Source organism: Microcebus murinus, chromosome 10 (genome assembly GCF_040939455.1).
Source record: "Microcebus murinus isolate Inina chromosome 10, M.murinus_Inina_mat1.0, whole genome shotgun sequence".
NCBI classification, from domain to species: domain Eukaryota; kingdom Metazoa; phylum Chordata; class Mammalia; order Primates; family Cheirogaleidae; genus Microcebus; species Microcebus murinus.
The window spans coordinates 69,482,681-69,507,532 of record NC_134113.1 but is presented as its reverse complement, the minus strand read 5'-3'; the positions used below and the strand labels follow the sequence as shown (position 1 = coordinate 69,507,532).

Below are 24,852 nucleotides of genomic sequence, written 5' to 3'. Positions count from 1 at the left end.
AAAGTGAACTCAAAATAATTACAAATACTTTCCCCAAGTTCTTTAAAGTTCTAACAATGGGAAGCAAAAATTTTCAAAATAAATGTGATGATCACATTTTATAATAGAAAGACACTAGCTTCAAATATTATATTTGTTGTTATTGTTTAATGAGAAATGAATGAAAACCCATCCCAAATCGAATAGACCATTTCTCCTTACATACCTAATCTAGATCTTAATTATTATTCTATGCTTTTTCTTAATTAGCTGAAATTTTTTATTTCCATTAAATAGGCTTATTCCTGTGAAACATGATTCCAGATAAATGAGGTGTCCTGGAATTCATAAAGCTGCAAGAGGCCTTCCCCAATCACCACCCCATTATGGGCTAAACTGGCCCCGGAGAGATTAATAATCTTTACATCTCCAAAGACTCCATGACACCCTTTAGTGGTACATTTCCACATCTCTCAACTTCATTTTTTCAAACTTCAAGTGGTAATTAGATTATTCTTCTACACTCTTATACTCTTAGCTTCCATGTCACTGTTTCATTGCTTGTTGGAAAAATGAAAGCCATTGGTGCCATTTTCTTCTTTTTGCTGATGTATTAAGAGATTTTGTTTTTACTGTATCTGCTCCTTAACTTTAATTCCTTCTATGAAATATGAGGTACCTATCCTGCTTTTGCTTATAGTGACTGCTAACATATGAGTAGTTATTAAGGTTTTCATCTCAGATTCCTGAACAATTATTTCTACAACTCCTTATTCTCTGATCCAAAAAGGAAAAAATAGAGCTCCAAACTGACTATTATTCTATTGTTAACAAAAACTTTTTTTAAAAAGTAGAGCACTTAAAAACTTACCTCCTTACAAATGATTCAAAGGCTTGAATGCAGTATTCTCTTAATTCATCATCATCTACATTACAAAACTTTACCACCAAAGGAATTATCTTCTCAAGGTATTCACCTAAGAAAAGCATTTTGGTTCTTAAAAACATGTGTCACTTTTTTTTTAATTTAAGAAACTTTAAAACACTTTAAAATTTCTTACCTATTCTATGACCAGCTTGCCTACTAATAGCAGCAATGCATTGTATGTAGGTTCTTGTTGTTGACATGGAATCATTTTTGGACAACTCTGACAACAGATGTTCAATAAGATCTACAAAAACTATATTTCCACAGCTCATAACCAGATGGCCAAGAGCAATAATGGTTCTTTTCCTCACTGCAAGTCTAGGACTGGTCAACTGAGGGAGCAGACAGGTCAGAATTGAAGGATGGAAATTAACAAGAAGTCCTCCTTGCCTTAAAACAAAATTAAACAAGAAAGAAAACAAATGAATTCAAAATGTCAGCATTACTAAAATGTCTGGCCTCTTATCTCAATGTAAATACTCCGAGTATAAATTTGGTTAAGACTAACCCAAATTCAGAATGAAAGAAAAACTGAATTCTCACTGTCTCTACCAATACAGCTGAAATCCTGGGCTAAGTGAAGGCAACTTTGAAATTTATATCCCCAAATTCCTAGAATCTGGACCTAAAACCTCAATTATAGGATATCCAAACAAGTTGATTGGGAAAGCACTAATAAATAACATAAAAAATACAAAACAAATCCCAATTATCTTGTCACCTTTCTCCTTCCTAGATGTCTAAATGATTTTCTCTGTTGATTATAACTTGTTGGAGGGTTCACAACACTCAAAACCTCATCATCTCTTGATTCTTTTCTCTCCCTTACTGTCTTTCCTCTATACATCTATATACTAAGTTTTATTGGTCCTATTGGTCTAACAGCTCTTTTCCAAAATCATCTTCACATACATTAATAGTTCAATGAGTCAATAGTACTCAAACATCTACAATATGTGTCAAGATAGTGCTAGTGATCAAATCACATGTAGGATAAAAAGTCTAAATTTTCACTGCTTATTAAATTAAATATAAATTTCCTATCAACCTCAACATGACCCCAATCGATGAGAATGATTTCCTACTACTTTTCTATTCATTCTATATTGTGGAAAACCAGAATGCAGTTTTCCCACTCCAACACTACTTATACCAATATATTCTATAGCTGGGCACATCTGCCTATTGAAGTGCTACCCATTCTTCAAAATTCAACTGAAATGCTACTCTTTCACAAAAAAAAAAACAAAAAAAAAACACAAAAAAAAACTTCCTTGGATCCTCCCATTTTAAACCCTAAAACACACTATGCTACCAGTTAGTCTTTAGTCCCATTCTACCTCATAGCCATTTGTGTTATCTCCTCTATACTAAAGTAAAAGCTCTTTGTGTGCGTGGATGATATAATAGCTCCTTACTTTATACATACACACACCCCCCCCACACACACACGACGGCATTTGATTATCTTTAAGTTGAAATGAATTTGCCACAAATAACACATACAAATAATGATGATCTATCATGATTATGAGAATTCAGGAAAACACTGAAATTGGCAGGTTCTTGAATGTATTTTCTCCTAGAAGTTGCTTAGGACTGGTCTATCTTCCAAAGTAAAGTGGAATGGCAACAAATGTATAAAGCCAAGCTCCTCAACATCCCCCAACATAAGGCAGTATAAACATGAAAATTACCACCACTTTTTTAAACTGGAAAATTTGTAACTCCCACTGGCACATCTCCTTATCTCTAAGTAGATCACTGAATGCAAGAATACATGAGTAAAACCAAACATAAACTGTGCTGAAAAATGTAAAATCTAATTTTATTAATTACTTTTCAGAACTGCAAAACATGCTTGCTATGCAATATTACCTAAGTATAATTAGCTTGTTTCTCCCTTCACCCCCAACCTTACACATTTATACAACAGCTACCATTTAAACATGAATATTTTTGGACCAAGTTTTATTATATTTACCAGAAAAGATTTTTAATAAATGAATGTAATATCTGCATCACAACTAATGCAAATAAACAAGCACATTTACCTGCTCAACATATCAGCCATAATATCCAAGGCTTCTAGCTGAACAGAGACATCTTCCTGTTTTGCTATTGCACTGGTAAGACGTCCAGTAATCTTTTTACATACATTAGCAGCCAATGCAGAGCCTACATGAATAAGAAACAAATAAGAATTTCAAGCCAAGCATGTTGAAGTCTACCTTATATTCACAGTAAGTTACCAAATATTCAACAACTCTATACTTCACCATGAGACTCAAGATCTATGCCAGAAAAATATGGCTGCTTTTCAATAAAATAACCTATTAGACATAAATAAGAATTAGAGATAACTATAGAGGAATATGTATAGGACACAGGAGAAAAACCTCACAAGATTCAGCAGATTCCACTGGATAACTATTTCTATGTACTGGCATGAATGCTGGCTGTAGGGCCAGTACTAGCTGTAGTGCTTGTACCTCTAGAGTCAAATGCAGCAAGGACAGTTTCCTCTACTTGAGTCCTCTTTTCTAGTAAGCTAGCCTTTTTAACTTGAGTTAAAAAGCATATATTCTGAGTTCCAATACTTAGCAGTTTCTTTAAAAAAAGGTGTAACTTCTAATAAGGTCCTTTCCAACCCAAAGATTCCATAACCTCATTATAAAGCAGAAATGTTGTTCCATAAATCAGGGTTATTAACATTAAAGTGGGTCATGTTGTTACTGACAAATGAGAGGAAAAAAAGGAACAAGTAGCTGTGAAAGTAAGAATCTGAATGGTTAAAAGAATTCTTGTGAAAACCAGAAATTGGCTAAATGTAAACATGTTTCAATGAAGAGGAAAAAAATAAAAATGTCAATACAGCTAATACAGTAACATACTTCAGAGTCCGTGAAATGTTTTAGTAAAATAAATACTTAATAAGGGTAAAATAACATCAGTATGATACAGTAGGAAAAACAGCAGTTTTGGATTAAAAGATTATGGATTTGAATCTTCATTCAACCAGGTACTCAACACTTCAGTGTGAATTAACCTTGTCTCTCTGAATTTCAGTTCCCCCATCTACAAACTAGAAAGGATATTATGAACTCTTATATGGTTGATGTTTTGACTAAATGAAATAACACACATGGAGCATTTTGCATAACTAGCATACTGAATGATTTATTAAGTACCTGAGTGAAAACAATATACTCAGACTACATTATTTCCAATCTAAATCTTCTCATAAAATAATTTCGCCCCATTTGCAGATGAAACAATAACTTTTATTTATTTATTTATTTTTTGAGACAGAGTCTCGCTTTCTTGCCTAGGCTAGAGTGAGTGCCATGGCGTCAGCCTAGCTCACAGCAACCTCAAACTCCTGGCCTCAAGCAATCCTACTGCCTCAGCCTCCCGAGTTGCTGGGACTACAGGCACGAGCCACCATGCCCGGCTAATTTTATATATATATATATATATATATTAGTTGGCCAATTAATTTCTTTCTATTTTTATAGTAGAGGCGGGGTCTCACTCAGGCTGGTTTTGAACTCCTGACCTTGAGCAATCCGCCCGCCTCGGCCTCCCAGAGTGGTAGGATTACAGGCGTGAGCCACCGCGCAGGGCCCTCAAATTACACTTTTTAATGCTTAGTCAACAAAAACTTTTTTTTTTTGAGACAGAGTCTTGCTATGTTGCCCGAGGTAACTTTTAGACTGCTAATTTTAGCAAAAGTTTAGTAGTCAAGATCAATTCTAAAACTTACATCACCTAGATATTTTTGTCAGAGGCTAAAAGCTAATCAACAAATTCATTAATCATAGCTTAAAAATTTTTAATTACCAAGTAGCTATAAAAGGCTCAGTTTTAATTAAAGCTACTATAATAGTAAATGGAACCATTTCTCAGCTATGTCTGCAATGTGTTAAATTCTACACAGTAAATTCTGATGCAAAGCAAAATTAATACTGGAAATATAAAACTAATCACAACTCATTATTTTGGTTTACCTTTCCCTCATCGCGTATGTTGGCATAACTCTAGTCTGTAGTCATGGTACATACAACAATATAAAATCTTGCTCCAACATATAAAAATTCTTAAGTGATATTCATGAGATACTAAAATTCATTCAAGATAATATTCACTTAAATTGAATTTATTTTTAAGAAAAATAAGGCTTCAGACTTTAATTTTTCTTAATTGTTCAAAGGGATGCCTAAAAAGATCTTTAAGAACAGCCACCTCTCTCCCTCCTTGGCCAGGAGGGTAAAAAAGGTGAAGGAGATATACCTCCACCTAAAAAGAAAATAGTAAGAAAAAAGTGCTCTTGCTTACCACTGGAAGCTGGAGGAAGTTCTCCAATTACTGTTTTAAGACCAATACTTGAAATATCTCGAAGTTGTTCTTTATCAGAAAGCATGTTAGTGCAGAGGGTATCTACAATTGTCTCTACTTGGTATTCTTTCACTTTACTCACTAATGGGCCAAGACTGTAATACAAAGAAGAAAATTCTTTTTAAAAATCTAGATAAACACAAAAAACAAGTAGAAACATTTTCTGCCTAGAACTATCAACTTAACATAAAGTATTCACCATGCCTATATCATAAATAGTATACAAATAAGGATGTAAAAGAAATTGATAAGATCCTTGTAGTTGGTTTCCAACTTTTTCCCATTGATTTCCATCATAGCATCATGAAACTGAAGGTACTTTCTAAAACCTACCCCTAGCCCTTATATCTATCTATTTAGAGATGGGGTCTCACTATGTTGTCCAGGCTGGCCTTGAATATTTATTTATTTATAGATAGATAGATAGACAGACAGACAGACAGACAGACAGACAGACAGACAGACATGGGGTCTCACTATGTTGCCCAAGCTGGCTTTGAATTCCTGGGCTGAAGCAACCTTCTGGTCTCAGCCTCCTGAATAGCTGGGACTACAAGCATATACCACAAGATCCAGGAGAAAACTTTTTAAAAATAAAAAGGCTAATTAGGATTCTGCTCCTAACAAGTTTTACCTACAATGGAAGTTCCATCAAATATATAAGTTGAGCATGCCTAACAAGAAAATCTGAAACTTTCTGAGCACCAATGTGACACCCCAAGTGGAAAATTCCACACCTCACCCTCATGTCATGGGTCTAGTCAAGACTTTGTTTCAAGCACAGAATTATTACCATTTTTTCCCTATCCACCCTTAATGCAAAAAAGTATTAAGAATATGGCATAAAATTACCTTCGGGCTATGTGATGTGCATAAGGTGTATACAAAACATAAATGAATTTCATGTTTAGACTTGGGTCCCATTCCCAAGATATATTATTATGTACATGCAAATATTTCAAAATCCATAAAAAGATCCAAAATCTGAAACACTTCTGGTCCCAAACATTTCAAATAAGGTACACTCATCCTTAACACTTTGACCCTTTCTTCCTGTCACCAAACTCCACTTCATACACTAAAGAATTTCTTATAACAAAGTACCTTTTATTTCTTGTCTAAATTTTAAAAGCATAAAGTAATTGTTTGTAAGAACCAAAACAACTGAATATTACTCTGTGCTCCCAAAGCACTTTGTATACATTTCTTATTAGTATTGTATACTGTATTATAGATTTGCATTCTGTCCACTGGTTGAACCACTTCTAGAGGCTGGAGAAAAGTCCTTCATTTGTGTCCTTTCCATAGATTTTAGTATACAGTAAGTAAGTATGGCGCATGAATATTCATTGAGAAATCACTATATTCAAGATTATTGAAACAAACGAGGTATGGCCCCTATCTTTGAAAACTTATCATCTGTTTGGAGAGTTAATGAACGCACATGACTATTTATGAAATAAAGCTGGCATTCACTACCCTGAATAATTTAAAAAAAAACTTTTAAATTCATGTTAGCATCTACAGGGCCAAGAGATTACCAGAGACTGTACATTAATAGTCCAATTTTTAGGTATGGGGCTTTGATGAGATGCAGTTAGAAAAGAAGAGCATTTCAAATGTGAAGACAAGCCCTTGTAAAGATCAGAAACTAAAATGAAAGGAATGCATACTGAAAGAAAGTAGGAGCAAAAGAATTGCTTAAGAGGCAGATGGAAAATAAAATTGGGAAAGTAAGCCCTCAGGTTATTACAGAGAAATTTGAAAGCCAGGCCAATGAGTTTAAATGTAATTTAAATGTGGTAAAATTAGGAATCAATCCATTTTATCAAGCATAAGTGATATGATAAAATAGTTTAATTTGATAAATGCTGATATCAATGTCTCACATAGATGCTCAATAAATGACTGCTGAGTGCTTGCCTAGAGAAGTAGTAGGTAGTACAATTTGGGAAATTAAGAGAAAGGAAGAAAAATGAACTAAAAGATTATTTGGAGAAACCCAAGAATAGCCTAATTCAAAATGATGGAAGTGATAATACAAACATGGCAGATACATGGAGAGACCTAACAAGAAACAAATTCATTTGTTAAAGAAATGAAAATTGGGAGCCAAGATAAAAGAGACTCTAAAAATGAATTTTAAAAGTTCTATCTTTCAGCAATGACAGAATAGTTTTGTTGCACTAACCCTCCTGCAGATAACAACTATAAAATCTCTAAAACTATCTTTCAGAAAACAATAATTTGAATGACAGAAAAGAATGGAGCAAAAAACATACCAAGGAAAAAAGTCTATCTAGAATACCATATCCAGTAAAATTATTACCTTTCAAAAATCAATATAAATTAAAGACAATTTCAGATAAACAAAAGCTGGGAGAATGCATTACTACCAGGCCCATACTACAAGAATTGCCAAAGGAAGTTCTTTAAGCAAAAGGAAAATTAAACCAGATAGTAACCTGGATTAACAGGAAGGAATAAAGATCACTAGAAAAGCTAAATGTGCACTTAAAGGCTATTTTTTAAAGAAATATATTTTTTTATTCAAACTACAAATAATGTTGTATTAAGGAAAAACGCACACATAAACATACTTACCAGTATACAAAAAACAGCAGTAGCACAAAGGATAAGAGGAAAGTAAATGGAACCATGTTACGGCAGGGTTTATATATAATAGTAAATTATACCAAGTGGTACAGTATTAACTCCAAATAGACTGTGATAAATTTAAGATGCAATTTGTAATCTCTATCTTAGAATGACAAATAATATGAAGAGATACATCTAAGTAAAAACAGGCATCAAAATGAAATAATATAAAACAGTGATTCCAAACGTTTTGGTCTAGGACTCCTTCTTAATGCTTTAAAAATCACTGAAGACCCCAAAGAACTTTTCTTTATGTGGGTATGTTTGTCAAAGTTTACCATATTAAAATAAAATAAATATAAAATAAAATAAAAATAAAACCCATTATAGGTTAACGTAAGTAACATTTTTAAGAAAAAGAACTATATTCTCAAAAACAAAAAAATAGAATAGCACTATTTTACATTTCTGTAAATTTTTTAAGTGTTTGAGATTAAAACATTTGGATTTTCATATTTGCTTTTGCATTTAATCGGCTGTGATGTTATCTATCACATGTCATCTGGCCTCTGGAAAATTACACTGTGTACTTTTAAGAAAAGAACAGTCGAAAAGGAAAATAATACCTTATTATTTATATAATAGTTTTGATCCTCCCCCACCTTCTCCCACTGAACTTTTGAGAACTGCTGCTATAAAGTTTTTAATTCAAAAAAAACGCAGGGGGAAAAATATCAACAACAAAAAACATTATGAACAAACAGAAAACAAGAAGTAAAACGACACATCTAAATCCAACCATATCAATATTTATAACAAATGTCAAGCAGCTTAAAACTCCTATTAAAGAGCAGGAATTATAAAATGCAGAAGAAAAAAGCAAGACCTAATTACCTGCTGTGTATAAGATATATAAATAAAAACAAATAAAATAAGAAATAAAAAAAGATATACCATGTACACACACTAATCTTAAGAAAGCTGGAGTGGCTGTGCTATTAACTCACAGCAAATATATTTCAAGGTAAGTTGTATTACCAGAGATAAGGAAAAAATTTTATACTCCTAAAGGGTAAATCATCAAGAAGACCTAACAATCATAAATGTGTATGTACCTAGTCACTGACAAAGGCTCTCTCCTTGACCAAACTTTAGTCAGGCTTCTTTGAGCCCTCTTCTCATCCAGGTCTTTGCCTTGACCCCTATTCTTGCAGGGCCTGCATAGCCCAGTTGTAACAAGAATCCCTCCACCCTTGATGTCTCTACCTATGTAATTTTCCATCCCCTGACCCTCTCCTTTCTGCTTGTTGGCTATAAATTTCCACTTGTCCTTATATCTGGAGTTGACCCCAATCTCTCTTCCCTATTATGATAGTCTTTGATACCTATCCTGATAGTCCTGATTAAAGTTTTCCTTACTGTTTTAAAAGAAAAGAGTAATTTTGTTTTTAACATCATACAGGTTTAAAATGCATAAAGGGAAATCTGACATTACACAGGGAAATGATACATCAACAATCACATTAATAGTTGGAAATTTTAACACTCCTTTCAATAATAGTCAATAGATCAACCAAACAAAAAACATCAGAAAGGATATAAATCTGAACATTATCAAATACCATATGACCTAACTGTATTTATAAAACACTTTAACCAACAACTACAGAATAGACTTTCTTTTAAAGTGCATGTGAAACACTCACTAAGTAAGACCTAATAACCCGCCTCAATAAATGTTTTTTTAAAAAGCACTCTGAAATCTTAGATTATGCTTCTCTGACTACAGCGGAATTAAGTTAGAAGCCAGTAAAAATAAACATCTAGATTATCTCCAAATATTTGGAAATTGCTTCCAAATAACTGATGGATCAAAAAAAGAAATCACAACAAATACTAAAAATAGTTAAACTTCCCACAACAAAGAATTATCTGGCCCCAAAATTAAGTAGTGCCGTGGTGGTTGAAAAACCCCAAGCTACACTAATAGTGTTGTACCAGTATAAAAATAGATAAATCAATGGAACAGAATAGAGTCTAGAAACAGACCCACACTTTTATAGTCAATTGATTTTTTGACAAAGATGCCAAGGTAATTTATCAGAGAAAGGAGGGTCTTTTAAATAAATGGTGCTAAAAACCACTGAATATCCATACAGAAATAAAAAGTAAACTCAATTCCTACCTCACATCCTTCACAAAAATTAATTCATGATAGATCACAGAACTAAAAGTAAAAGCTAAAACTATAAGGCTTGTTAGGAGAAAATCTTTGCAACCTAAGGTAAACAAAAATTTCTTAGGATGGAGAAAACAATAACCATAAAAGAAAATTTTAAATTAATTTATAAATCAAGCTAAACTAAAACAAAAATTAAAAACTAAAGCTCAAATTGGAAGACTACAATTTGATAATAAGAAGACAAACTCAATCAAAAAATACCCAAATGACCAATAAACACACAAAACTGTGCCTGACATCATTAGTTGTCAGAGATATGTAAAGTAAAACCACACCTATACACCTACTGGAATGGATAAAATTAAAGACTGATATAACCAACTGTTGAGAATGTGGAACTAGTACTTTCATGTAAAATAGTACATATACCGTGGAAAACAATTTGGAATTTTCTTAAAAAGCTAAATGAACAATAGCAATTTCATTCTTGGGTATCTACTAGCAAAGAAATAAAGACACATGTCCCAAAAGGGACTGGCACATTCATTTCACTGTATATTTGTTCACAACAGTAAAACCCTGGAAAGAAACCAAAAATGGTGCTATCAATAGACTACTAATCATTAATAAAAACACATGAATATAAACACATAATATAGTCAACATGGATGAATTCCACAGATGTTATGAGAGCAAAAAAAGCCAGACACAAAAGAGTACATACTGTATATAACAGGCAAACTAATTTTAGGTGAACAAAAAGTAAACAATGGTGACTTTGACTGGGGATCCCGTGTGATGATATAATTTTAACTTTTCAAATGGTTATTCAATCTTTTGAAAAGGTCTATCTTTTCCCCAATCATGTCTTCTTCATAACATACTTTACATTCTACTTTACTTCATTGGTCTATTAATGCCCCACTAACTCATTTGATTATAGAGACATAACAGTGTGTTTTCCGATTTCATAGAGCTAACCAACACCTCCATCCCAAGCAGTTGTTCTATCTTTTCAGTTTTCTTGGCTATCTTCAGCACACACTCACTCCCACCCCAATATAGTGGATTTGTCTAGCTTCTGGAAAAAACAGTGACTTTTACAAGTAGATTAGAATTAAATTACTGCGAAGGGAATCAACAAATGTATGATAGTTATCCCATCTAACGGCATGGGATGTTTTTCCACTTGTTCAAGTACATTTTTGTATTTGAGAATATTTTAAAGTTTTCCTCTCATAAGTTTGGAAAAAGAGAAAACTGTAACCTTACTGTATACCATTATAACATTCTCACTCAAAGTCACTACTGTAACATTTCTTATTACATTTACTCCGAGGTATTTTGTCTCTCTGTTGCTATAATAAATAGTATTCACTTCCACATCTTCTAATTGGTAATAATTGTCTATATGAAAAGCTACTGATTTTCATATCAGCAAATAGAAGCTATTTCCTTAAATTTTACATTCTACTTCACTTATTACTGTACATTAAATTTGTTTATTGACCTGATTTTTTCCACATATACTTTTTCAATTCTTATGCTTCTAATTGCCCCCTACCCCTTGCCTTACAGTGTCTAATACCCCCAAAAGAAACATAGCAGAGACAGACATCTTTGCCTTGTCGCTGAGTAGTGTGAATGTACCTGGTATTTTATTAGCTTTTGGGGAGAGAGAACTTTTAACAGGTCTATCAATTCCTGTGTTATTAAATGTTTTGCCTGGAACACGTGATCAATTTTGTCAAGTAGGATAAAGCATCCTTGACCTGTTCTTCACTCTAATGATACATCAACTGTGACGATTATGTAGCTTAAGTACTTTTTGTTTTTTTTTAATCAAGAGTCAATGCTGAACCTTATCAGTGTCTTGACAACTAAGCAGATAGTTTTTACTTCCTCTGACCTACTAATATGATGAAATAACTAAATTAATCAAGCACATAATACTGAACTACTCTTATATTCTTGGGGTAAATCTTACTTGAATATAGTATATTCATTGCTGTATTTTATTTTGAACATTTAAATGAAGCTGGTTTATAGGGGAGGTTGGGTTTTTTATTTTTTTTTTTAGTGTTATCTCTAGTCAGGATTTGTTATAATGTATTTGACTTAAAAGTCTGAAAAGTTTTCATACTATGTTCTGGAACAGTAGTAAAACTATCTGTACTGAAATTCTGTTCTTTGAGGTTTCAAAGATGTCTGTAAAAGATTTCTGGACCTTTCTTTTTTTGGGCAGCAAGTTCTCTGACAATTTTTCCAATATTCTGATAAGGCTATTTAGTAATTTATCTACCTATTGGAATTTTCCCTCCTCTAAGAATCAGCTCTTAGATTATTTACCCATTATCATGATTCAATTAATCTTCTAATATATTTGTTTAGATCCTAATTCCTTTATTTTCTTGAATATATATGTTGTTTCTTCCCCAACATCTTCAATTGTAAATATAAAAGACCATCAAAAGATTAAGAAATTTCCTAATGAGTAATGATTCGTACACAGTAAATAAGACCTACATACCTCCCAACTCTCAATTTGGGATAAAGACTACTATTAATTATTGCTTTTAAAGGCTGGGAAACATTCAGCATATATTTTGAACAAACCTTAATTTTGTTTTTTAGGTACATGGCAAAGGAAAAGATAAAAAAAAAACAAGTAAAAGTACTGATTCATTTGCATTATTCTACAACTTATTTTTTAAAAGATTCATTTTATTTTAAAATTACAAACATCCCTAGTTAAAGAAATTTGTATTGCATATCTAGAAATTCTATGCTGACCAATGATTTCTCCCATTTTTGCTTGCTTCTACAGAAGTTATATAACAGCTTAGTCTAAAACAAATTTAAAACCTTTATAAGAAAATCCAATAAAGGAGTACTAATGGGATAATGCCTTAAACTGATACCAAATATGACACAAAAAATGACATAATTCTGTAATTTTTATATTAAACTACAGGTTATAATTACTAATAACTTACTATGTAAATTAAGGGCTTCTAAAATTTAGTATTCATGAATTAAATAGGTCACAGTAACAGAATTTACTGAGAACTCAAATTCCGTACCCTACTAAGAAATTCAACTGCCAACAGTATGCTTAACAAGCATCTCCCAATGCATTGTATACACAATTACAATTTCCACAATTTTTAGGGAAGATTTTTGTAACCATTGTATCATCTGTTGTTTTGAATTAACTATGGTTTTAACTCCTGTTATTCTTTATTAAGAATTTTATTATTAGTGTTTATTTTCCTTAACTGCTTGGTTGTAAATTTCATCCCCATTGGAATACAGAGAAAGAGGCAAGCAGGCCTTTTAACTCAGCTAAAAAAAAAAAAACCAGGCTATGTGGTTAAACAAGTGAGAGAACCATTGTTTCTGGATATACTTCATAAACATTAAAAGAAATACTATGAAAGGCCACATTTAGTAATTTATATGCTACAAGGAAATATACTATATGTACCATATACAAACACTACCCATTTACTAGTTACCTAAAAATTCTAAAAAATACTCTAAAAGACATAGTATAAGACTAGGATAATTACTAATTATCACAGAGCTTTTTAAACAGATTTGGGGGGAGGAAAGGGATCCAACAAGTGAAAAAAACAACTTACCATTTGACAGCTAAATTCTGTACCTCTCCATTTTTATCTTCTAGTAACTTCAAAATCATTTTCACTACTTTCCTTTCACTATCATCATCCAACTTGATGGAATCTTTCTGTAGTTCTGTCATCAAATCATTTGTAGCCATAAACCTATCAGAAAATTAAAATTTGTTGATAACTGAAAATTTTAAAGCATTAATAAAAAAAGAATGATTTTTCAAATCTGGTGCTATTTCATTCACTCAACAGGAACACAGTATTTACAGAACTCATCCATATTTTTAAGTGATCATAAATAATCCATATAAAGAGATATTTTAAAGTCTTGATATGTTCTTATATCAGGTACTGTTACCCAAAATTATCTTCCCCAGATAGGTCTTTGTCTCAAATTTACTAATAGGATCTACAGTGAGTGCTCTCTCATTCTAATTCATTGCATTACTACTTTTAGGGAAGAAAAGTTCCTCTTTACTTTTTCTTTGCATGGGATTTGAATTTTGTCTAGGAAATCCTAAAGCACAAACATTAAGATCACATTCCGTGCAAAATATGTGTGTTGCTTTGGGGGGTGGGGGTCACATGATACAAATTACTGTAAAATTTCCAAAATGCAAGTTCTCACCCCCCACCCCAACTCCCATCACTAGAATATATATTTTCGAAATGGCAAAGTAGTGATTCTAGAAAGTTGCTCCACCTGACATCCACCCTCCTTCCTTTAAGAACCACAACAAAAGGAAGACTGAACACTGAAAAAGCCTGACAAAAACCCAGACTGATCAATTGTCTAATGTGAGATTTAAATGAAAAAGCTAAATAGAGGAATAAAGTAAACAGTCTTAGGTAAAATAAGGTAAATAGAGTCTCCGATTTTCTCCCATATGCTTTACAGAACAATTCAATGTTTTGAAAGTAATTTCTCAATTTCTCAGAATATGAGATTATCACATTCAAATAAAGCCCTAAGACCACTTTAAAAGCCAAATGAATTTTCCCATAATTCTTGGCTCTCCTCCACCTATGGAAATAATCCAACTAAAATAACTATTTAACGCCTTTTATTTTAACTAAATCCAGTCTCAGTAAAAATCTTTTATTTTATATAGAAAAGTCAAAATCCATGTTCAAATTTTAAAACACAACTATTGGAGCTGAACTGATAAAATAGCTATGGAGATAGTCCAACAACATGGGAAATAAAACTGTAGTCAAAGTTGACAAAAGCCAACTTAACTAATTCAGCAATTTGCTACTTACATGATAACTTTAACCAGCATTAAAACTTCATTTAACACTAGTTTGACAAAGTTTTAAACTACATGCAGCATGTAGTTCAATTCTTACCAAGTTTTATAAAACTGCTTATAAAGAAAAGAAAGGCTTATATTTACACTGGGGCAATACAAGATAAAATAAGCACATACTTATCAAAAAATATAGTTCTCCTATATTGGAAGCCCCTCATTTTGATACGATGACAAAACAAAATTAAAACCACATAATTTTCATTAATATTGTGAAAAGTGAAAAACCGCATAGCACATTAATTCAGGCACTTCAAAGCACTGAAAATATCTTAACCATTTTACTTGAATAAAATCCATTAAATAATCATAATAGTTATAACCTCTAAGGACCACTGCTATGCCAGTTATCTGCTTTAAGAGTAAACAGTGATCATCAATTTAAGTAAAAAAACAGATACTCTCAAGTAAAAAGTTGTTGTTTTATGGTTCTGAGTGATTCTACTGGTGAACAGATTCATTCCTTTATTCATCATTTAGATATTCACTGCCTATTATGCAAGAAAGCACGGACTAAGAACTAAGGACAGACATAAAGGTTAATAACCCTTGGCCCCTGATCTCAAAGAGGTATTATAATAAAGCCTACTGAGTTGAGTCCCTTTCTCTTAACTTCTTTAACGGGACAAATTTTTAAAAACAATACTCAAGAGAGCATATAGAAATTATTACACCAAAGAATTGACAGCTAGATTGGATCTCAAAAGATGAACAGGGGTTTGCATAGGGAAAGCTGGTTTGGGATTTAAATTGTTTTTTTCCAGTGGTGATGGTGGGGAGGGGCAGAGCATCTCAGAGTGAAGGACTAAGTAACGGTTCAGTATGGCTAGAGCACAGAAACCTAATGGAGAAAGGGAAGACAATGGAAACGTAAGCTGAGGTAAAGATGGGAAAGGCCTTATATATTTACTCACTGTGTAATAAGAACCTACTACCTACCAGGTACTGTACTAACTGTTGTGGATACAAGGGCTAGCCAAAGCAAACATAATTCTTGCTGTCTTAGAGTTTATATTACAGTCTAGTAAGAGACATATTAATTTTAAAAATTACATATATGAGTAAGTACCTATGTAATTATGAACTGAGATAAATGCTATGAAGGAAAGGAATGTGTCATCTAAAAAACACAACAGTATAACTATGTAAATTGACCTACACTGGATTGGGGGTTGTGTGTCAGGGAAGACAGATCTAAAGTGTGGGCAGAATCATGAGAGCAGGGGAGGAATTGCTGCCAGGTAAGCAAGGGCCAGGAATTAAAAAGATTTGTAGACCACACCTTGATTTTAGCCTTCACAGTTTTTATTCTAAGAGCAATGGGAAGCTACTGAAAGATACTTGGGATAAGATGGGGAGCAAATGGAATGATCAGATTTGCATTTCAGAAACATTACTCCATCCACACTGCAGACCACATTTTGGTGAGAACCACTCTTCATTTATTTAGCCAGACTGAATGGAGACCAATTAGGAGAACTACTGCAGCAGTCTAAATGAGAAATTATGGTAGCTTGAATGGTTATGGAAATCAATGAAGATAAAATAAAAAGTAGACACACAGTTGATCCTCATTATTCAGATTCCTATTTGTAAATTTGCCTACTCGTTAAAATTTGTAACCCCAAAATTAATACTGCCCATTTTTTAGTCATTTGCAGACAAGGGCAGAAGGGTAAAAAACCTGAGTCATCCAACACATACAATGCCAGCTGTGGTATTGCCTCTCTAGTTCCCCCTCATGCTATAAGCAAGCATCCTCTTCTCAGCCTATTTAGTGCCCTGTTTTTCACATGCTTGTGCTTTTTGTTGATGGTCTTACTGTTATGGCCTCCAAGCACAGTGATGAAGTACTGTCTAACATTCCAAAGTGAACAAAGGCTGTGATGTGCCTTCTGGAAGAAATACATGTGTTAAATAAGCTATTTTCAGGCATGTATTATAGTGTATTGACTGTGAATTTAATGTTAATGAATCAACAATATATATTAAATAAGGTATCTTTAAACAAAAACACATAAAACAAGGTATGAACTGATCAACTGATGAGAATCCTGTGACAAGGGATTCACAGGAATCTAATCCTGAAATTCCCCAAGCAATGGTTTCAGTACTTGCTAATTCAGTGTTTGTGATGACTTCATAGCACGTAACTACTGCAAATTATGAGAACGGACTCTATTTGAACTTTACGAGTCAAAATTAATAGTTCTTCAAAATGGATCAGACATAGGGATGGTAAAGGATGAGTTAGTAGGAAACAAGTAGGAGGAAAACCACAAGACCTGGTTGTCACAGTCAGCTGACGTATCCTTGTCCAGAGTCTTAATGTCTCTGTACCGCCACTGTCACATCAGATGGTTCAACCACTATCTTACAAGAGGAGAAAGAATTAACCCTGGTTAAACTATAAACTATATTGAATGGATAAGACATGATCATAAATTAATGTCCTGCAACCCAACTTCAGCCCAAAAGGGGAATGGACAAAGAAAAAATAGTAGCCCCTGCAGTTCAGAAACTGATCTGAGGTTCAATGTTATTACAAACTGATCTAAAGCTTAACAGCTAAAGCATATTGTTTTCATGGACACATACAATCTCAGACCATACACGTCAGACAAGTCACTGAGCAACACCAAATATAAAACACCAAACATACCCCTCTCCAATTAAATGAACAACTGCTGCTACTTAACCAATTATAACTTTACTCTCAACTCAGTCTGCTCTTCTTATAAAACTTATTAAGATGTCAAATCATGGAATTGCCCTTACTTTCTACCACAACTCACTTTCTGGATTGACAACATTCAACATAAAGCAAAGCTCTGCTTCCTTAGACCCCATCCTACAATTACCCAAATAAACAGGTTCCTTCTAACACCTCTTACTGAGAGGCCCCAGTGTGTGTTCTCCCCTCATTGTAATGTAATAAATTCAACTTGTGTCAAGGTTGCTTATGTAAGAGAATTTCAAGGAAAAAGTGGTAACAGTGCTTAAATATCAAGTAGATGAGCAAAGAAAATATCCACTAAATCAGTTACATTAGGAGATTGTTAGGGATTTTAGAGAGTATCATTTTAGTGAGTCCAAATGGGCAACATCTAAGAAGTTTGGAGTTTATCTTGTAATCAATGGGAATTAGTAAGGGAGGCACTTATCAGCTGTGATATTTAGGAAGAAAATTCTAATGGCTAGAGTGAACAACAGACTGGATTAGAAGGAAGCCTGAGACAGCAGCAAAATTCATTTGAGAAATACTCATCAGGAGACTAAAGGAGAGATGATAAGACAAGGGTGACAGCAATGTTTTCTGCTTGGGACTTTCAGTGGATGCTAATTTAACAAGCCAACTTAAGGACAAAGAAGGCTTAAGGTGGAAAAAGGGGAAAATAAAAGATTAAGTTTCAGGCTCCTATGGGATTCCCAGGTTGATATAACCTGCAGGCAATGCCATCTAATTCAATCAACAAGTACTTTGGGGTACCACCATAAGGAACTGCACTCTGCAAACACAGTGATAAACAAAACAGTCTAGAACTTACATACCTGGCTTATTCCACTGGAATGATTAAGGGGAGAACTTATTCATCTTTAGTAAATCCAATGCAGAAAAGCAGAAATAATGATAGACATGGATACCTTGCACAGCACAATAACTCTCACCACAACTCATCCCCTCATATATAAACACGATTTTACCCTTGCTTTCAACAGAAATCTAAGTGATATTGCCAACCTCATCACCTAGTAAATGAGTTACCTTTCAAGATCTTGCACACATACTACTGCTAGCTCACTTTTGCTCCTTTATTTAGAGAGCTAAGAATTATTCACTTGGAACAGTCTTAATGTTATTCATTTAAATAAAACTGATTTTTACTCATCTTCCTTCCCAGTTTCCTCAATAAGAGTCTTTTCTTCTCTTTTTCAGTAGTAAGCCCTAATCAATGCTGATAATCAGTTAGTAGTATATCTCCATCAAGAAAAGTCACCTAAGCAAAATTAAGTTACTGTCATCAACCTGCAAAGTATTTTAAAAGTACCCAGAAATTGCCTTCTTAATCTCTGCAAATCTATTTCTTCTGATTAAACCTGCTTTTCTTCAAGCATAAGTAGTCAAGATAATTTCACTTACTATTTCCTGTTATATTATTGTAAATGCCCACATAGTACTTTCAGCTAGGTGATAAGATCTCTAAGGTCCCTTCTAGCTCTGAAAGCCTATGATTCCTTAATAGGCCTGATATTTTTAAAAGCATTTTAAACACTTTCAAAGAGAAAATAACTTTCAATATCCAAAACACCTAAATAAATAAATTGGGTAACATAAACCATTATCAAGCTGGGAACTGCTTGCATTCTACAATGCAGTGAATTATTTTAAGATTGTATCAAGTGGTATTTAAATAGAGTTTACAATGACTTCTTGAAGGTTACTAAAATCCCAATATACTCTTAACACTGGAAATAAAATCCAATTCTACTAAAACAAGTACCTATTGAGAACCCACATGGTCAAGAACTAGACAGAGTAGAAAATTCATTTCAATTTGACAAGGTCCCTACCCTTAAGGAGTTCTGTGGACAATACCCATCCAGTTACAGTCAATATATCTACTCCCTCTTTCCCAATGAAGTTTTGTATAGTGTACTTTTATACTTGTATTTATTTTTTCTATGTAGAACTTCATTTTCAAGACCTAGCTCAGATCTCTGTAGACATGAATCTCTTGCTTTAATCTTCTCTGCCACTTAATGCCTGACAAATACATATTGCCCTGGGTTATTTATCTTTTTACAGTAGTGTCTTAACTATTCAATAAGCATAATGATTTACTGAGGGCAAGCACCAGATCTTAAACTTTTTGTAGTCTTTCTCAATTATTAAAAGCATCTTCTGGCATAAAATATTCCATAAACCTAATTTTGGAGGGAACTGAAATTTAAGGCCTGATTCTTAATGTCCTCTAGTCAAAACTCTGGAGAGGTGACATAGCTAGGTGGTTGAGTTCATGCTCTGGGGGTAAAGAAGTCCTAGAAATCCCAGACCTACTATCTGACGCACAAGTACTTAATCTCGTCAAATCTCAGTTTCTTCAACTGTAGTAGAGACTATTATTATCCACTTTTACTAGAGTTGTAAGGATAAATAAAATCAAGCTCGCAGAAAGCATTAACTATTGTGAACAGAGAAATAAAAGTGATATTTTCTTCAGCCCTTGATTCCTTGGACTATTTTAATTCAATTGGTGATGAAGCATATGAAAGTAGCCCACTGTACTAGTCAATAGTAATATTTGTAAGTGGAGTATTCACATGGTTCATCCATATTAAAGCTTTCACTCTGGTATCTACACAATCTCCTACCTCCTGGCCACATCACTTAATTTTTACTCTACTCCTTTATGAAACACACATTCCTAGGGGTTTTTGGACTTCAAATAACTGATATACACTGGAATAAAGACTTTCTAGAAAAAAGTCTGAGTACACTCCAGGAAGTATTTCTTTTGGGGAAGAAGTGATTGTTCCAAAGAATGATGTTTCTTTATTTTTCTTCTAAAGATTTGAGACAGCATCCATTATTTTAAAAATATTTTTCACTAAGCCAAGGCTAGTAGTAGGTGACAGGTACTATTATCCTGGACATTAGGATACACAAATGCCTCCTTCCTTTTTCAAAGAGTTCCTAGTCTTGACATTTTTCATCTCAAGGCTTCTTCCTTTCTCACATATCTTAATATCCTACTTTCAAATAATGCAGAATACTAAACACAAAAGGAATATTAGGTAATTTTTCAATAGATTGAGCCTATGATTTAAGTCCTACAAAAGGATTCTTTAAATATGATGAAATTTCAAAAATTTGAAGCCTGTACCCATTTCTCTACCTTCTCTGAATTAATGGATTAAGTAGATATCCAAACAAGAGACTTATAAGTAACCTTTTGTAATTATCCATGCCCAAGCCTCTCAGAAGTGAAAATGCAATCTCAAATTAAGTACCTTGCCCAAGATCTCACAGTTCACAAGAAAGAACTGTACGTGACTAGAACCCAGATGTTGTGACTAGGTCAAATTTCCTTTGGATTCTACCAGGAGAACAAAATTTTTTCTTCATTTTGGCCACATTGTTTTCTTCCCCTCTCCTTAATATAAGCTAGAGTGCTTTGCATATGTTGAGCATTCCATAATATTAATCTTGCACTGGAGATCCCTCTGGCATCTCAAGCTCCTGCTATATTAAGTATTTTAAAATATGTAGCCACAAATCTTGGTATATACACCAAAATAAATACATTTCTAATGAGAACAAAACATCTTTTTAGAAAAGAACAAATCTATTAAAATAAATGTACTGAAAATATGCAGCAAAATCTTCAAAATACTCAACTTCAGATGCTATTTTATTAATCCTTAAATGTTGGTTTAAACTTAATATAAGGAGTGCTTTATTTCCAAAGACTTTTGTTAACTAGATGGTTCGAGTGTATTACAAAAAAGTCTTGCCAAATTACTAGAAGTCACTTATTGTTCCTAAACATACCTTGTATAACATTGAACTATTAGAAATATGCCAATATTACACTAATCCTCCAGGCAATGTTTGATTCATTCCAACCCAAACTGGTAGATAATCTTTGTCAAATTCATCAATGATTATATTAGCATCAGAGCATTATTTGTTTCATATATTTAAAAAAACCTAGGCATGTATATATTATCTTTACAAGAAATTTAATAAAGGAAGCTTCAGTTAATAATCACATAGAGTATCACCACATGGCATGACTTCTCTAGTATTTCTAAACATACTAGGCACAGGAGTCTGACTAGTTGAACAAAATTGTATTATTACAGGAAAAGTGCTACCTTTCAACTTAATCGAATACAATCAGAATGAAATTTAGTAGTTTCACAGGATGAGCCACACTGTAGGAAGAGGGGAGGGAATCACACCACACATCTTATACAGCAGGAAGTTTTATGGAAGTTCCATTCAAATGTTTATTTACATTTCAACGACTTGACTGGGAGCAAGCAAAGCTCCAAAAATAATTGAACATGATTCTAATCCTTAAAACACCACAAACTTTTATTTCCCCCAACAATCTTGATTTTGGCCCTAGAACTACACAAATCTAAAATTCCAAAACAAACATATGTCACTTTCAAAAAGTCACAATAGTAAAATCTTTAGCATTAGCAAACTGGTTTTTAAGTTTCAAATACAGCACTTAAAAGCTCCCTAGGTAGAAAAAATTTTTTTTAATTATGTGGTTTTGAAATCACAAAACTGTATACTTCACTGACCATTTTAATATGCCAGCACATCCATTTAATTAGGAACACAAGCATTCATGGTCATCATTTCACAAATCTGAAAAGTTCTTCCTGGTAGATAGGGTTTGGACATAATTTCAGGTGTTAAAACATTATTGTTCATATAAAACAGGCAAACATAAGCTCTTTAGCTACAATTTTAATTGGAGACGATTTGTTCTTTCCTTGAAAATGCACACAAATTACAACCACTGAAGCATTAAGAACAAAACTTAGGTATTAAAGAAATAAAAAGCTTTTTTTAGATCAAGAACTTATATTTGTGAAGGGATGGGAAGCATTAAGGAAGGAATGTAACGATCACTATAGTCTGCAAAAAAAAAAACACCCCAAATAATCTGTGAAAATATAACATCTTCAACATACATGAGAATTTGGAACCGACAGTACAAGTCTCTTAGAACAGAACTGCTATAATTAAGCTTCATATTATCAGCTCCATATTAGAAAACTCCTTCAATGAAGAGGATCCATTTGCTCTGTTTAAGTTTCAGCAATTCATCCGTTTGGCAGTGATTTCGTATATAAGGATATGACTCTGAAACCCCGAGTTCCTGGGGGGTTTTACCTGACAAGCGAAATTGACAGAGATGCTGGCGGGAAAACCCTACCAGCCAAGTTTCCTCCATCCTGGCTGGCTCCCCTCCCCCTTCTTCCCATCTTCACGAAGAGGAATAATCCAAAGATAAAGTATATAACCCAACCAGCAAAAAGCTCAAAAAAAAAAAAAAAGTTGTTCATTAAACCTGAATGCAGCCAGGGCCCACTCACACCTGAGGGAAAGGAAGCGGCTGCCGGGTCTCCGAGTGGGCCAGCAGCTTGGGCCCCAGCTAGCAAGGCGGCCTAGCGCCTCGGGAGGGCCGGCTGGTAGGCCTGGCCGCCCGGTCTCCTGGCCTACGGTGACTCCCTTGCCCACAATGGTGGGTGGTTTCGCCCCTTCGCGCCACCTGAGATGCAAGAACCAGGTCCCAGTGGGGCAGGGAATGCGGCGGGGGCGCTCAGCAGAGGCAAGAGGCCTAGAGACCGTGGCGGGCAACGGCCTAGAGGAAAGAATGGGGGGAGGGGGTCAGAAGGGGCCTGCCGGGATGAGGGGGCGAGCGGAGTGGTGGGCTGGAGACCTCGGGGAAGCGAGGGAACTGGTTACGGCCAGAGGGGTGGGGCAAGGCCTGCCAGAGGGCCAGGGCCGCGGAGGGGGGACCGGAGGTGGGGTAAGGGTCGGATTTCGGCCTCACCTAAAGTCCTTGTCGCTGGATGTCATTTTTTCCAGCAAATTGGAAATGTGGTACGAGGCGCTCGCCATGTTGACGGCCTCGATCCCGCCCGCTGGCGCCGCTGGAGCTGTTGCCCGCTGCTGCCGCAGCTGCCGGAGCTCCTCCTCTCGCTCGCGGCGGCTCCCGCTTCCAGGGTCGCAGAGCGACGCCGACGCTGACTAGGGAGGCGCCTCGACAGGCTGCCTCCTCCCCGGCGAGGCGTGGGCCTGTCCCGGGGGAAGCAGAGGCTACGGGGCCGGCCTAACGACGGCGCTACTCGCTGGAGAACGAGCTCATGGGCGGCGGGGCGTACAGCAGGGCTTCTCCCGGGATCCAGACACTTCCACTCAGGGCCGCCGCGCTCCCACTCCCTCCGCACTCGCTCCCTAGGGCAACAGGCCAAAACCCGCCTCCTTCGCTCCGGGGGCGGGGGAGGCAGACGCGGGACGCTACGGAAAGCCGAGGTCAGAGTTCACGGAGGCCTCCCCACGCACGCTGCGGCGATGAGAGTTAAAGGGAAATTCTGTTGGCTGAGGCCTGTGTCAGTCTTCACGTGAACCGCCTTTCTGGAGACATGACAACGCCCCAATGGGGCAGTTCTCGCGATACTTTAGGGCGACGGTTAAAGAAGGCGAGGCGAGGGGTACCGCTGGGCCTTAATCTGAAAGTAACTTTTATTTTTTTCTGTATGGCATCATAAATTTACGATTTTTGATAAGTATAAGGCCTGGACGTAATGATATTGAAGGGGTTAGCGTGGAGACCAACATAAAACTATAAGAGGGGACTTTCGTTTCGAATCGGACGCGTGGCCTACATTGCCTTAGCCTCCATGGTGTGATGTTGCCACGTGAAAACCACAAACCCCAGAATCCAGTCCATGTGCAACACAGGGTCAGGATGTGATTGGCTGCAGGGACTTGTAGCTTCCTCATTGGCGCCCATGGAACGAGTGGCTGCTGGGATTTGCAGTCTGGCGAGAGCACGGAGCTGTATAAGCCCTTAGGTTCGCCGCGCGCTCGGTTTCTGCCGCGGGTTCTAGTTTCCCACCAACACACGCTTTTTCCGCTAGGCGATGTTTGCAGAGCTAGGGTGCCGCAGTTGGCGTGGCGCATTGCGGAGCAGTTGGTGCTCCTGGCAGAAGCCTGGTGGCGACTTTCTAGCCCTAAGACTTAAGGCTCTAAGGCTTAAGGCTCTAAAGGCAGCTGAGCCCCCTCCCGAC

At 35.3% G+C, this 24,852-nt stretch overlaps 1 protein-coding gene across 2 annotated transcripts in view; it reads right to left on the bottom strand.

The window, feature by feature from the left end:
* The window catches only part of CAND1 (cullin associated and neddylation dissociated 1), a 40,264-nt gene extending 16,182 nt beyond the window's left edge, over nucleotides 1-24,082 (bottom strand). Inside the window, exons 1-6 of one of the 2 annotated variants that reach the window (XM_012782414.2) lie at nucleotides 23,613-24,082; nucleotides 13,730-13,873; nucleotides 5,246-5,400; nucleotides 2,962-3,085; nucleotides 1,041-1,297; nucleotides 851-956 (exon numbers count right to left, since the gene is read on the bottom strand). In XM_012782414.2, coding sequence (XP_012637868.1) covers nucleotides 851-956; nucleotides 1,041-1,297; nucleotides 2,962-3,085; nucleotides 5,246-5,400; nucleotides 13,730-13,873; nucleotides 23,613-23,680 — 854 coding nt within the window. In that variant the 5' untranslated portion in view covers nucleotides 23,681-24,082. Of the gene's footprint in view, nucleotides 1-850; nucleotides 957-1,040; nucleotides 1,298-2,961; nucleotides 3,086-5,245; nucleotides 5,401-6,157; nucleotides 6,250-13,729; nucleotides 13,874-23,612 lie in introns of those variants that run through there. The other variant, XM_020287543.2, reaches the window with a different exon arrangement.
* Nucleotides 24,083-24,852: the final 770 nt, after the last annotated feature.